Consider the following 15,335-nt stretch of genomic DNA (forward strand, 5'->3'; position numbering starts at 1 on the left):
GCCTCTAAAGTGTTTGTAGAGAGACACACTCACTGTAAAGAGAGTGAAGGATGTAGATGCCACCAGATACCTTCTCATGAGCTGCCAGTTTCTCATAATAACCCCGATAGACAAGGAGGGCAGGGGTTTGCATTGCTGGAAACCAAGTTTCCTGAAGAGCAACGCAGCATGGGGCATTATAGTGACAGAAACATCCACCAGCTTCTTACAAGCGAGTAATGCCTGTGACTGGGCAGAGCATGCTGTTTTTATCAAGACTGACCCGGACCACATTTTTGACAAGCCCTCCACCTCCCCGAACTTGTCCTCTAAATGCTCTACAAAGAACTGAGGCATCACGGACACAAAGGATTCCCCATCGGCTCTCGTACAGACTAGATACCGGGGCGAATACATCTCCCTGCCATTCATAGCCTTTCGTTCCTCCCATGGTGTGGCCAGGGAGGGGAACAATTTGGAGTCATACATGTTTGAATTAAAGTGAGCCCTCGAATGCTTAGAGACTGCTGGTGGCTGGCCATCAGCAAGAGATGTGCCACGCTTCATTGCGTGTCATCCACCTTGATGCCACCTACTCCGACCACGGGCCCTCCCCACGGGTGCCACCTAGCCACAGCAAGGGCCATCTGGAAGGATGACCACTGCCGGGAGTCCTGATGCCCCAGGGAGATAGGCATCTACTCCTTGGCATAGGTGGGAAGTTAACGGCTCAGGCATCAGTAGAGCGATCCCTGTGTTGTCAGGGGCCTACAACCAACAGGGTACATGGCGGCCCCACCACAACGGACTGGCTACCATGCTGTCTATTAGGTGGCAAGTGGTCCATGGTGGTCGTCAGCACAGAAAGCGACACTGCAGTGTGCGTGGTGGAAAACGCACCCAGGAATGTATCCTCGCCCAAGAGATGGAGGGTGAGTGGAACTGCAATGCAACGACGAATAAGCTGGCTAAAGGTCTCAATGTACAATGGACACAATGCACCAAGTAAGGCACCCTTCCCTACTCGGCTCGCTCTTCAGAATAATTTTGAAATATGGTGGTCAAAACCAAGAGGGGGGTCGACAGAAGCGTCCGATCCAACGCGTCGGCTTTGACCCCTGACGTAAGGGTGTTGTCGTGTGTGACGTCATGACGGCGCGGAGTTTGGTTTGAGTGTGGCTGTCTCCAGTTCTGTTTTATCTTATTTTATTTACTTTTCTGATCTGTTCATTCTATCTCGTGAGATTTTTTTTTAAATTTAAAAACACTTATTACTTATTTTAATTATGTTTCCTCGAATTTCTGTTTTAGTTTATTATATTTATCTTTCTGATCTGTTCGTTCTATCCCGTGAGATTTTTTTTAAAAAAGACAAAAAACACTAATCAGCTACTGAAGCATCTTTATCTTCTATGGGTTGCAGGGGTTACGACCCCTGGGGAGGTGGGTGGGTATTCACGCATGGCTGTCTTCACTTACACGTTGTAGCTACGCAAGGCGTCTAAATTTGTTTATATTTAGTTTGCCCCCCACCCAAAACACCCCATTTCCCGCGCTTGTCCCGTTAGTGTCATTAGGCTTCTTGTGGAAAGTGTGTGTGTGTGTGTGTGTTTTTGTTTCTGCCATATTTGTGACGTCATGGGTCAAAGCAGACGAGTGGGATCGGACGCTTCCGTATTTCCCAAGAGGGGATCATCACATAAGGGCCAAAAGATTTGAGACTCCTTTTAGTCATCTCTTACGACAGGCAGGAATACCATGAGCCTATTCTTACCCCCGAACCTGCAGGGGGTTGCAAAGGACTGTGTCAGTAGCTGATGAAAGAGCTGTGTGTAGACTGTTTTGGAGTAATGTCTGGAAGCAATTGTGCAAGTAGCAACTTCTATACAAAGCCAAAGTGCACAGTGTTTTGGAAAAAGCAATACCAAAGTTTGTGGAGTACCATTATAACTGCTAACATGAAGCTTACATTCTGGAGGGTACAACGGATGCAAGTACTTCAAATTTTACTTTTAATCTGAATTTGGGGAAGAAACAGTAACTGCCAGTAATGTGAACACAATGTTTCTAAATGTTCACCATCTTACAGCATAAATTTAACTAGCTTCAATTTCTAATAATAATAACTTCAAGTTCTAGTAATAGTTGAGAGAGAGAGAGAGAGAGAGAGAGAGAGAGAGAGAGAGAGAGAGAGAGAGATGCTATAAATAACTGTCAGCAAATCACTACTACTCCATATGTTTTTCCAAATTTCAAAGTTTCCTTCTCTTTAATTTGTAACTTCAGAAAAACAAACATATTGCTTCTTTACAATAACTATTTCTCAACCTTGGCAACTATGGTACAACAAATGACAAATAAATGTGGATTCTTCTACTTGAAATCAAAAATTATGAAACATAACAAATTATATTCTATATGATACAAATAACAAATGAGGTGTGAGCACTAACCTCAATGTCAAAATCCAACAGATTGAAAGCTGCCCTAAACAAGGAACAAAAGTGAGCTATACAGGGCACTTCCCACCATGACTGTATATCTGAAAAGAAAGAATATTACAAATAAATGTTTATACACTGAAACCATATGCAAATCTGTATGTTGACATACATATACTATAAAATCTCAGATCCTGCTGGTACACTGTTAACAACTGCCAAAATCTCGTATACTTAAAGACCAAATGCAGTCGCTACGTAACTGCAACGAAATATCACTTTCAAACCGGGAACAGAAACATTATCATTAATCAATACTAAAAGAAAAATATGACTTTCGGCAAAAAAGGAAAAAATGTGAAGGTAACATCCCTTTCATCATCTTCTGTGACAAACTATGAACGAAATTATTAAAAGTTGATTAACTTCAACAAAGATTGTATATGTAGGCCTAACAATAGTGAACTAATTGCTATAATTTTACCTTGCATTCGGATTTTTTTTATATTTAGCTTACTGTCATTATGGTAGAAAACAATCCAGACTTTAATTTATACACCGTCGCACGATTTTATGAATTTCCTGGTTCAATAGAAATAAGAAGTTTCCAAGATCTTTAAATGAGGTAATGGTGATTAGTTTTTACATTAAACGCTCAAGCTGTAAAACTGCAGAAAACTTTCAGTTTTCTGTAGTTTGTTAACACGTTGTAGTTAACTACAGAACGTAATGAAACAAGAATTACGCGTGTTCACATAATTTATAATAAACGGGAGGAACCTGACAATTCACAATAAATTACAACCTAAGATTACATCCCACGTAATGAAGTGCTAAATCTTTCGATACCTGGGCATCTGGATCTGACAAGATGAACACAAATAAAACCAGTAAAAAACACCGCTCCAAATGTAAGTGGAAACATTTCTTCGATATTCTCATTGAGTATGATGTCGATTCGAAGCAATTGAATATTCCGCGGTTTCTAATACAGGTAACAAAGTAATACCATGAGTTCATACTATTTCCAAATTAACACTGAAATTAGAAAAAAATAGTAACGTTTCACACGCTTAATAAATTCTGTTACTTTTCACACAAAAATGTTTCGTTTAATATAGTTCATATTAATTTTTCACGAAATCTGTCAAACGAAGATACTGTAAATATCACCATCCGTAGAGTATATCTCATTAGATACACGAGCAGACGTATGCAAATGACGTTACGCTCGACTAGCGGCATGACAGGTATCGTAATTCATAAAATATTCTGGTTTCACGATAATTTACACATACTTGACAACAAGGATTTAATCTGGCTTGCAACAAATTGTACGAGCATAACCTAAACATGCTTTATTATCTAAACATTTCGTATGATACAAATTATAAAAAATTCCGAAGTAACTACCATACTTATAAGAATAACAAATATTTATTTACCATCCATTTGTGTTCACTCTATGCCCTAAATTAAAACGCAACCACACAACTTCAACGGCAAAATCCCTCCAATGTTTTGTTGTTTTGAATGGCCGGAAGTACTCAATGTTAGAAGTTTTACGAACAAATGAAAGGCATGTTCCGAAATGGTAAATTCTTATGACATGACGTATAAATGTAATGAAATGGTTGTGTTTCTTTCATATTGTGTATGGAAATAGTAACAACTACATGCAACTTTGACATTCAGTAGTTTTTAATTGAACAATATTTCATTTAAACCCAAATCTTTTTCGATTCTGCTTGCTGTTTTGAGCGGCAAGTGCTATCGATATTACGCATTCGATCGCGTGGCCGTTAATCGATCAATGAGGTCGAAAAAGTAGCGATTGTCGATCCAAACTAACATCTCTCGATATAAATTTTGGAGAGATGACTAGTATGACAAACAAATTTTTGTTCATGGCAAAAAAGCGGATAACACTCATTTGTTAGATGGAAGATGTCCAATGGCGAATCACGCGGAATTATGCCACATAAAAAGTGTGGTAGTAGCTGTTCCAGCTTTTCTCCTCTGTTTTTGTTGGTATGTGAGGGCGAACTATAACTTGGCAACATCGCTACAGGCAATGAAACTGTACTTCCTGATAGGTGTGCTGACTGCTGACAGATAACGTGTTAGCCGGTCGCCGGTTATAAAAGGGCGTGCATTGACTGTAGCGTGACAGGAGGCCACTGGGGAGTTCAGAATTTAATAAATCTTTGAAGATAGCTTTGGAGACATGTCAGCCCCAGAAACGCTGCAGAAATTATTTGCGTATGTATACGGCATATATGTACTTCTGTATTGTAACTTTCAGACCTTATTTAAGAAAAATGAAATGTAAATGATAATGTATATTTTCGGGGGTACGCGTAGCATGAATACTTATTGTTTTCTGTAGATTCGTAATTTTGTTTAAAAGTGTTTCATTTCTTTGTATTGTCCGGGTCTTCACTGCAGCTCCAGGAACATGTTGCATTTATTACTTTCCTATTATTGGTCAAATGTTGAGCAGGACTTTATCTAGGACCAAAAATCATATGAGATATTAATATACCTTAAACAGTGCATTTTTTGCATCATGGGAGTTTGTCATACTTGCTGACAGCTTATAAACATAACTATGTTTCTTCTGCACCTTGAAGAATTCATGTAAACATACGAATTGTATAACGTTAGAAAAGGACATGCAATTTTTTAAGATAACCGTGGGGAAAGTTGGGTGTACCTCGGTAGTTATGTACATTCATAAGTTTAAGGGAAACATGTGCAATAAATTTTAAGTAAGCCTAATTAACTAAACCATTCAATACCACGTTGCCAACACACAACCTATGTACCGTAGATCCGCTACCATTCAGTCTGTTACTACAATACACATTTCAAAAGCTAATATAGACAAAGAACAACTATTATCGGTGTTCTGTTGTATTTCTTTTTGTGTATTGTGATATGTCTCACATTCTCATTACATTACATGACAAAGGAGACCGCAAATTCTCAAGTGTCAGAGAATGCATTTGTTCAAAGCAGCTGCCATGAACTATGCGTATCAATCAGGGCATTAACTTCAGTCTATGCTGTTTACTTTCAAAACTCATGTAAATGAACATCATAAACAATAGAAACAAAAGCTGTTACTCAGTGCCATGCTCTTACTGCGTCACATAGGGCCTATATAGTAAGTGACTAAAGGGTACACAAATCTTAAGGGTCCACAAATTTAAATACAATACATTATTCTAAACCAAATGGTTTGAGATTAGGAGCCATGGCCAGAAAATGAATGTTTTTGGCTGATAAGGTCTTTAATAAGTAAATAATGTGATCTATGTGTTTCTAAACAGTAAAGATTTCTTCGCCAGATTTGATGGCAATACCAGGAACAACAAGACACAATCTTCTGTGATGGGCATGTGGTGGATTTTTTCCTCATGGTTTTACATGAAGTTGTTGGTGTTTGAAATCCACTAGGGACTAGCGAGGAAATGGTTGATAGGGTTCTAGCCTCCCTTTCATTTTACGACAGTAAGCAAGGTTATCTGAGGTAGTGCAAAATTTTATACACCACTGTAATGTGGCTAGCAGTTGTCACTTTCAGCTGGTGGTATAATCTTGAATTTTTTCAGTGAGAAGCTTTTTGTGTCTATAAAAAACTAAATATTCTTTTCGACAATTAGTTATTTATCTCATCTCCACTTGTACAAGTGGGAAAATTTCCAGCATTAAACTGCTCCTGTGGGGCTCAAAGACAGTACAGCCAACACCTTGTCATAGAATGCTGAGGGCATACTTTTGTAATATGATAAGAGTTCTTTCTTCCAATAACCATGCATGGTTGTCTGCAGAAAGTCTTCTTGTGATGGTGATGGGGGGAGGGGAAGGTGGATGGGGAGATGATTGTAAGACACTAAAATTGCCATGTTTTATATCAATGGGTTAGTCACTCTGGAGATGTGTTATGCCACAAAAAAAAGTTATAGGTGACACAAAAACTTTTGTATAACCCAGAGAATTAATGGTTGTGAGAATCCCGTAACGAATCAAAAGCTACAACTTGCCACACTCCACCCCACTCCTTGTCATGAACCATGGAGCTTGCCAAGTGGAGGTGGCTTCTGTGTCATATCAGTGCAACGGAGGGGCATCTCTAGAGAGATGGTTCAGTCTGGATGATTAACTGCTCTGGACTTGTAACATGAGCCACCATTGAAATGTCATGATGCTACTGCAAATTGCTTAGAGTATGTGTAGCAGCTCTACAGTATGGCTTATGGTTATGGCATCCCCTTTGACAAAATATTCTGTAGGTAGAATAGCCCTCCCTGCAGATTTCTCGGCAGGGACTACTCAGGAGGATGACATCATTGGGAAATCAAAACTGTCTATCTACAGATCTCTGCGGGGAATGTAACATTCTCCACCAGGGTTTCGATTACCTCTCGTCGTGCCCTGAAATGAGAAATGTCCTGCCCACTATCCTTCCCACCCCTCCTACCATGGTATTCAGCCATCCACTGAACCTACACAATATACTCATCCGTCCTTACACAACCCCTGCTCTCAATCCCTTGCCTCATTGCTCATACCCCTGCAATAGACCTAGATGCAAGACCTGTCCCATACATTCTCTTACCACCACCTACTCCAGTCCGGTCGCTAACATCACCTATCCCATCAACGCAGGGCTACCTGTGAAACCAGTCATGTGATTTACAAGCTAAGCTGCAACCACTGTGCTGCATTCTATGTAGGCATGACATCCAACAAGCTGTCTGTCCGCATGAACAGCCACTGAAAAACTATGGCCAAAAAACAAGTGGACCACCCTGTTGCTGAACATGATATCCCTCATCTCAATGACTGCTTCACAGTCTGTTCCATATGGATCCTTCCCACCACCACCACCTTTTCTGAATTGCACAGGAGGGAACTTTCCCTGCAATATATCCTACGTTCCCGTAACCCTCCTTGCCTCAACCTTCATTAGTCACTGTCCTCACCCATCCAGCCACCTCCCTGTTCTCATTCCAGCACTTCACAGCCGTCATTTCACCGCCACACCCAATCTTTTAATTTCTTTTTATTTCTCTCCTTTCTGCCACTTACCACCTCCCCCCTCCACACATTCTCTCCAGCCCTCCATCTAAACTGCAACACTTCACTGTCCGCCACTCCCACCATACTATCCCTCCCCGCCCCAGCCTCCTCCTTACCCCCTCCCAGACGCCACTCCCATCATGCACTGGTGTTGCTGCTCGCAGTGTGGTTTCATTTCTCTGAGACTGCAGACATGTGTGCAAGTTGCGTTTGTGTGTGTGTGTGTGTGTGTGTGTGTGTGTGTGTGTGTTTACTGCTGACAAAGGCATTAATGGCCGAAAGCTATAATTGTGTGAATCTTTTTGTTGTGCCTATCGCGACTCAGCATCTTCGCTATATGGTGAGTAGCAACTTTCCTTCTCTGGTACTGTCCCAATGTGGACCTGTACACTGTTGCTAATATCAACACTACAATATCCAGCTGTAGTTCACATGCACAAACTTCAAAGTGCTGATCGACACAAAATTAGCTTACTTCTGCAGTTTTGTACTGATACCCTTATTTTGTGTAAATGGCAGCTCCTTTATCCATGCTAGATCTGCAAGTGTAAGCTGCTAAATTATACCCGTTTATACTGACGCTTTCCATCCCCACAGTTACATGGTGTTCAAACAGACAAAGTATATCACTCTCATTCTTATTTTTGAGATCATCTAAACACACTAACACCTCATCTACTTTATATTTTATTCCCTTGATGTTTTGATGAAGTAAATTTATGCTACCCTTAGCATTATCCCTATTTACTGTACATGAAACTTTTTTTTTATTCTATTTGTCTTGATTATTATCTGTCTGGACTTAAGATTTAACCTAAAGAAACCTGTCTGCCTCGTCCCATTAACCACAGGAATCATCCCTTGTGTGACTGTGGCCCCCTTACAGTATCTGCCAATAGAGAAGCCAACTTATCTTTCCCCTTCCTATTTATGTGCAGGCCATGTGTAGTGTATCCCCATCTACCAATAGCATTAACTGGAACAACACTCATATGATATTTTGCTGGTGTCTGGAGCATCCTGTTGAGCTCAGTGTTAACAAGCCTTACAGCAGTGTTTACCCAGGGCTGATCATGGCACTGAAAGACCTCCACAAACCCCATGTTTGTTTGATCAGTTTCTGCTCCTATTTTGTCCAGGTAACTCCTAATACTATATCTTGGATTCATAGCCAGTCTGTTTCCTACTCCCCCAACAGTAATTATCTGATCTTCCTTCTCAAAGTCCCTGCATACCTGATCTAAGTTTTCTGTCACCTGGCTGAGGCTAACACTTGGGTTTCACAAAGCTTGTGACCTGATACCCTTCACCTAGTTTCTCCTGAAACTGCTGGCCTACGCTCCTCCCTTGGCTGCTACCTAGAAGCAGAATTCTTCTTTTGCACATAAGACATATCAACTTACACCAAGACTGTGGTTGTGTTGATACAACTGTCTTGTCAGAAGGTTTAGAAATTTCAGTGTGAACATTTCCAATCCTATTCCTCTCCCTACACTGACTATCCCATGGAAAGAGGGGCAAGCCAGACATTTGAAAGCGAGACAATTTGTCCAACACTTATTATGCACTCGAACTGATGGGAATATTTTTACTGTTACGAAGCTTTTATATTTTATGTACATTGAAGATGGAGGGGGGAGAAAGGAAAGGAAAAGGAAGGAACTAATGATATCAGCTTCATTGTGACTTTATGTGAAATTGGCAGCTATGAGCAAAAATGTGTGCTGGACTGGGACCCAAACCCAGAATATCTTGCTTCCTAGGCAGTTGTGTTAACCACTGCGCCACCCGTACACAGGGCCTATTGCCAATACACTGACTATCTCGGCACGCTTCCCAGGCAACTCACATTCCCACACAGTGCTACCTATCAGCAGTCCCCATCCATGTCGTCCATGCTCGCTAATTTAAGATTCCTGCTGTAGGTCAAATGTAACTGTGTATCCGCACTGAAAGTTGTAGATTCATTGCCCGTTGAGGTGAAGCAATTATATGAATGCTTGTTCCTTCGGACATGTGCAAATGAACAGACACCGTGCGAAACCCGCAGATGTGATACATGTTATGTAAATTGGTGGTGGAGGAGAGAGAAGGAAGGAACTCAAACCTGGGATTTCTTGCTAAACGCAATGCCTAAGCGGGAGAGCCTTGGTTAGAGTCACAGCCTGGCACACATTTTCACTTGTCATGCTGATTCCTCATAAAGTCCCAGTGTAGCTGATATCATTAGTTCCTTTCCTTTCTTCCCCCTCCACCTTCAGTTTCCATAATATGTATTGCAGCTGCAGATTTCGTGTAGTGTCTGTTTTTTTGGACATGTCCGAATGAATGTTCACCACACATTCATAAAACCATTATTTTTTGTTTAATACATTGAAGATAAATTTGGGGAAGTTGAGTCTTTGGGAAAATGCACAATGGATCACTATGATTAAAGCCTTCTCTGTTGCACTTTCTATAACTCGTCAGGGATGTTGGTGACATATCACTGACCACTGCCCCATGCATATCTTTGAATATGGTCCAAGGATAGTCTTGCACGAAGACCATACACATCAAAAAGACAAGGACCTATGGGCTCATCATGAGCAGTGAGGCATCATTTTGTCTGCCAGGTCCAAACAGATCCCAGGAGTATTCAAATAGACACAGGCACCTTTTCTTAGTCTTTCAAGGGAATGTTCTCCTCAGGAAAGTTAGTCATAGGTACACAGTAAACACAAAATGTTACATTCCACCACCCATGAGCTGCTTCTATTGCTTACACTTTGTTCATAAAATCCCACTGCCCGGTGACCTACAATGTGACAAACTGCGGATGACCACTCCATGGAGGTAGGCTTCTGAACAATTACCTTTGTGTGTTAACTACAGAGAACACCAGCTTCCATGTTCACTCGTTTGCTCAGTCTTCATGGAATAAAAGAAAATACAGCATCCACCACCTTTCTCTTGTGCTTCCTGTGGCACAATCTTTGGGAACCACACATGTCTAGAGCAGCAGCTTCCTCCTCCAATGCCTACCGGCGACATGACTCTCTCTTGGGTTTCCTTTCCCAGGAAACATGCACATGAGAGGCCTGATGCCAGTCAGTAGCTAAAAGAACTATGGCCTGTAGGTTCCAGGGCTGCCCAATGTACATCCGCCCCCACGTTCATCAGGGATAGACAGTCGCAAGAATCTTGACCACCAAAAGATGCTTATGAGTAGGAGGACAAGGATATTCCAGTGACCCCAGAGGCGCTAGATCCCCACACGCAGTTGGATTCTGAACTATTGCTCATTGATGTTTTTCCATCCCCACTGGTGCCAGTCAGTGAGTTGTTGTCATCATAGGCATCATACAGTCAAAAGACAGGTTTGATGCAGCTCTCCATGCTGTCTCTCCTGTGCAAGCCTTTTGATCTCCAAATAACGACTGCAACCTACATCCTTCCCAATTTGCTTACTGTATTCATCTGTTGGTCTCCCTCTATGATTTTTACCTCCCAGACTTCCATCCAATACTAAATTGGTGGTCCCTTGATGTCTCAGAATGTGTCCGATCAACGCTTTTTTTGTCGATGCCAGTATACATTTTGTATCTTCCCTACTTCAGCCATCATCAGTTATTTTGATGCCTAAAAGCAAAACCTATCTGCTTCTTTAAGTGTCTTGTTTCCTAATGTAATTCCCTCAGCATGACCTGATTTAATTTGATGACATTACACTATCCTTGTTTTGCTTTTGTTGATGTTCGTCTATATCCTCCTTTCAAGACACTGCCCATTCTGTTCAACTGCTCTTTCAAGTCCTTTGCTGTCTTTGACAGTGTTAAGTCATCAGCAAACCTCAAAAGTTGCTGTTTCTTCTCGCTGGAATTTAATTTCTAGTCCAAATTTTTCTTTTGTTTCCTTTACTGCTTGCTCAATGTACCAACTGAATAACGTGGGTGACAGGCTACAACCGTGTTCACTCCTTTTCAACCACAGCTTCCCTTTCATGCCCCATCGACTCTTACAACTGCCATCTGGTTTCTACCCAAGTTGTAAGTAGCCGCCGGACGGTGGGGCCGTGCAGTTCTAGGCACTTCAGCCTGGAACCGCGTGACTGCTACGGTCGCAGGTTCAAATCCTGCCTCGGGCATGTATGTGTGTGATGTCCTTAAGTTATTTAGGTTTAAGTAGTTCTAAGTTCTAGGGTACTGATGACCACAGATGTTAAGTCCCATAGTGCTCAGAGCCATTTGAACCATTTGTAAGTAGCCTTTCACTGCCTGTATTTTACCCATGTTACCCTCAAAATTTCAAAGAGAGCATTCCAGTCAACATTGTCAAAAGCTTTCTCTAAGTCTACAAATGGTATAAACTTAGGTTTGCCTTTGCTTAACTTATCTTCTGTGATTAGCCCTAAGGTCAGTACTGCCTCCTGTGTTCCCACACTTCTCCAGAATCCAACCCTTCTCCAGAATCCAAACTGATCTCCTCTGAGGTCGGCTTCTACCAGTTTTTCCTTTCTTCTGAAAAGACTTCGTGTTAGTAATTTGCAGCCATGACCTATTAAACTGATAGTTCGATAATTTTCACTCGTCGGCAGATGCTTTCTTTGCAATTGGAATTATTACATTTATCTTGAAGTCTGTAGGTATTTCACCTGCCTCATACACCTTTCACCCCACTTAGAAGAGTTTTCTCACAGCTGGCTGTCCCAAGGCTGTCAGTACTTCTTGCAGAATGTCATCTATTCCAGGGTTCTTGTTTCACCATAGTTCTTTCAGTGCTCTGCCAAATTGACTCTGCAGTATCGTATCTCCCATTTCATCTTCATCTATGTCCTCTTCCTCTGCTGGAACTGCAACAACTTATTTTCGTCTCTTCTGCAATTTAAGTTGCTCTACAAGAAATGCAGATGACCATTTCCCGATGGCCTGTAATTATTGCGCATTCTGTAGAAATCGCAGTGGCCCTGAGAGGGCATCTGGATAGGTCTGTAAATCGTTTGACATGGATATTGTCAGTGTGTGGATTCCCCTTCACACCATGCTGGAAGCAATGGCAGTGTGGGAATGACCCCAACGATCACAATTTGCAACATTTACTTACCTCAAGGCAGACCACATACTTACATTAAGTTGATGACCTTAATCCAACAACTTTCCTTCTCTTTTTTTGTTACTTGGTGATTTCAGTGGACACCACCTCCTTGTGGGGGCATACCACTTCATCCGGTAGGGACCTTCTGCTAGAAAAGCTTCTTACCAACCATGATCTGTCCCCCTCAGTGGCGAAACTCATACCCACTTTGCAGTTCTCCTGTCACATACTTGCCACGGCCAGACCAACTGGCTACCACAACGGGTGCTTCAAGGAGCCAACTGGCAGTAGTATGCCTCCACTGTTACCTTCTACCTCCATTCCTCACCCCCCCCCCCCCTCCCCTTCCCTGTTAGATTGCATCGACAAGGATGTGCAAGATGTCTCCGAGACGATCACCTATTCCGCTGGAACTTTTATTCCCCTTTCTACAGGTCGCCTGCCACAGTGGACTGAAGACATTTCAATAGCTGTTCAGGACTGCCAAACAGTCTTACAACATTTCAAGTGACTTCCTTCGCAGACTGACCTTATCACTTTTAAGTGACTTCATGCTAAGTATTGTTATCTAAGTAAACACAGTAAGCAGGAATGCTACATCTCCTCTCTGGGAGCCTATACCTCTTCATCCCAGGTGTGGTTCAAGCTCCTTAGTCTTCTTGACTGTTAAAGATCCTCAATCTGCTCTGGGTTTCTTCATTCAGAATGGTCTCTGTACTGATGCGCTGCCTCTAGCTGAACCTCTTGCCACCCATGTTGCTACAGCATCTGCATCTATTCCTATGAGCTGTCTTCTGGGAGTATAAGTGACGACTTGAAGCCATTCCCTCTGCTTTAGTACTCGGCATGCCAAATTATATTAAAAAAAAAAAAAAAAAAAAAAAAAAACGCTCACTGACTGAGATCTGCTTCAGGCTCTTGCTGCAACTCACTGTATGGTGCCAGGCTCTGATTCCATTCAGTCAGATGCTGCAACATCTGACTTCCTCAATGGCTCCATCTCCTTTGGGTCTTCAACAGTGTTTGGCTCAGTGGTGTCTTCCCTTTACAATGGTGAGATAGTGTCATCATTCCAATTCTTAAGCCAGGCAAAAATCCAACATCCAATGACAGCTACTGGCAGATTAGCCTCACCAAAATGCTATGCAAATGTCTTTAAAGAATGGTTGCTTTCCGATTAAGCTGGGTTCTTGAATCTCAGGGTCTATAATCCCGCTTATAGTATGATTTTCTGGATGGACAGTCCGCAACCAGTCATCTGATTAGGTTGGAATCAGCAGTCCGGCAGGCTTTTTCTAAATGGCAGCACCTCATTGCAGTCTTTATTGATCTTCAACTGCTTTTAGATGGTTTGCCTCTTTTCTTGCTGCACCCTGTTTCCTGTTTTAGGAGTAGCACTTTGTTGATTAATGGGTGCAGCTGCCTATGATGGGTTGGAGGTGGGACGGGTGTGGGAGGGGCTGCCCCTGTCGCATACAGGATGGTCCATTGATAGTGACCGGGCCAAATATCTCACGAAATAAGCATCAAACGAAAAAGCTACGAAGAACGAAACTCGTCTAGCTTGAAGGGGGAAACCAGATGGCGCTATGGTTGGCCCGCTAGATGGCGCTGCCATAGGTCAAACGGATATCAACTGCCTTTTTTTTTTAAATAGAAACCCCCATTTTTATTACATATTCGTGTAGTACGTAAAGAAATATGAATGTTTTAGTTGGACCACTTTTTCGCTTTGTGATAGATGGCGCTGTAATAGTCACAAACGTATAAGTACATGGTATCACGTAACATCCCGCCAGTGCGAACGGTATTTGCTTCGTGATACATTACCCGTGTTAAAATGGACCGTTTGCCAATTGCGGAAAACGTCGATATCGTGTTGATGTTTGGCTATTGTGATCAAAATGCCCAACGGGCGTGTGCTATGTATGCTGCTCGGTATTCTGGACATCATCCAAGTGTCCGGACCGTTCGCCGGATTATTTTAGGAAACAGGAAGTGTTCAGCCACATGTGAAACGACAACTACGATCTGCGACAAATGATGATGCCCAAATAGGTGTTTTAGCTGCTATCGCGACTAATCCGCACATCAGTAGCAGACAAATTGCGCGGGAATCGGGAATCTCAAAAACGTCGGTGTTGAGAATGCTACATCAACATCGCTTGCGCCCGTACCATATTTCTATGCACCAGGAATTGCATGATGACTTTGAACGTCGTGTACAGTTCTGCCACTGGGCACAAGAGAAATTACGAGACGATGACAGATTTTTTTGCACGCGTTCTATTTATAAATCTGGCATCTGCTTTTCGCACTTAATCAGATAGGTGGGGGTTTCTCTTGGCATGGCTGAACCCTGGAAACCACTTGTCTGCTCTAACCAACTTGCCGATCTAGCCCATATACTCTTACTTCTCTGTAAATCGTTTTTCAGCTCTGGCATGAGTGTCTCACTTTTACCTCCCCTGTGTGCTCTTCCCATTCTCGAACATTCTTGGTGAATGTCACTAACTCTGGATGAATGAACCCTTCACTGAAGGACTGATGACATTGCTGTTTAGTCGCTTATCCCCAGTCAGTCAGCCGACCGTTAAATTAACATACAATCAGTGTATCAAATTTTTACACTACAAACCCTATTGGCTTCCTAACGAACGCCGAATGAAATCGTGCACGACAGAGTCTAACAGCTATGTTCCTATCCACCTTAATGTTGTTCTGGCTTGACCTAACCTCAGTAAAATCAAAGTG

General features: G+C 42.1%; 2 protein-coding genes across 2 annotated transcripts in view; one reads left to right on the forward strand and one right to left on the reverse strand.

Annotated features, from left to right (window-relative positions):
* The window catches only part of LOC124796318 (mucin-12-like), a 304,314-nt gene extending 300,337 nt beyond the window's left edge, over positions 1 to 3,977 (reverse strand). The window contains exons 1-2 of the mRNA XM_047260448.1: positions 3,866 to 3,977; positions 2,433 to 2,521 (exon numbers count right to left, since the gene is read on the reverse strand). Coding sequence (XP_047116404.1) covers positions 2,433 to 2,521; positions 3,866 to 3,872 — 96 coding nt within the window. The 5' untranslated portion in view covers positions 3,873 to 3,977. The remainder of the gene's footprint in view (positions 1 to 2,432; positions 2,522 to 3,865) is intronic.
* Positions 3,978 to 4,478: 501 nt separating this feature from the next.
* The window catches only part of LOC124796319 (cytosolic non-specific dipeptidase), a 176,408-nt gene continuing 165,551 nt past the window's right edge, over positions 4,479 to 15,335 (forward strand). The window contains exon 1 of the mRNA XM_047260449.1: positions 4,479 to 4,682. Coding sequence (XP_047116405.1) covers positions 4,648 to 4,682 — 35 coding nt within the window. The 5' untranslated portion in view covers positions 4,479 to 4,647. The remainder of the gene's footprint in view (positions 4,683 to 15,335) is intronic.

The sequence above is a fragment of the Schistocerca piceifrons genome, chromosome 4, assembly GCF_021461385.2.
Source record: "Schistocerca piceifrons isolate TAMUIC-IGC-003096 chromosome 4, iqSchPice1.1, whole genome shotgun sequence".
NCBI lineage: Eukaryota > Metazoa > Arthropoda > Insecta > Orthoptera > Acrididae > Schistocerca > Schistocerca piceifrons.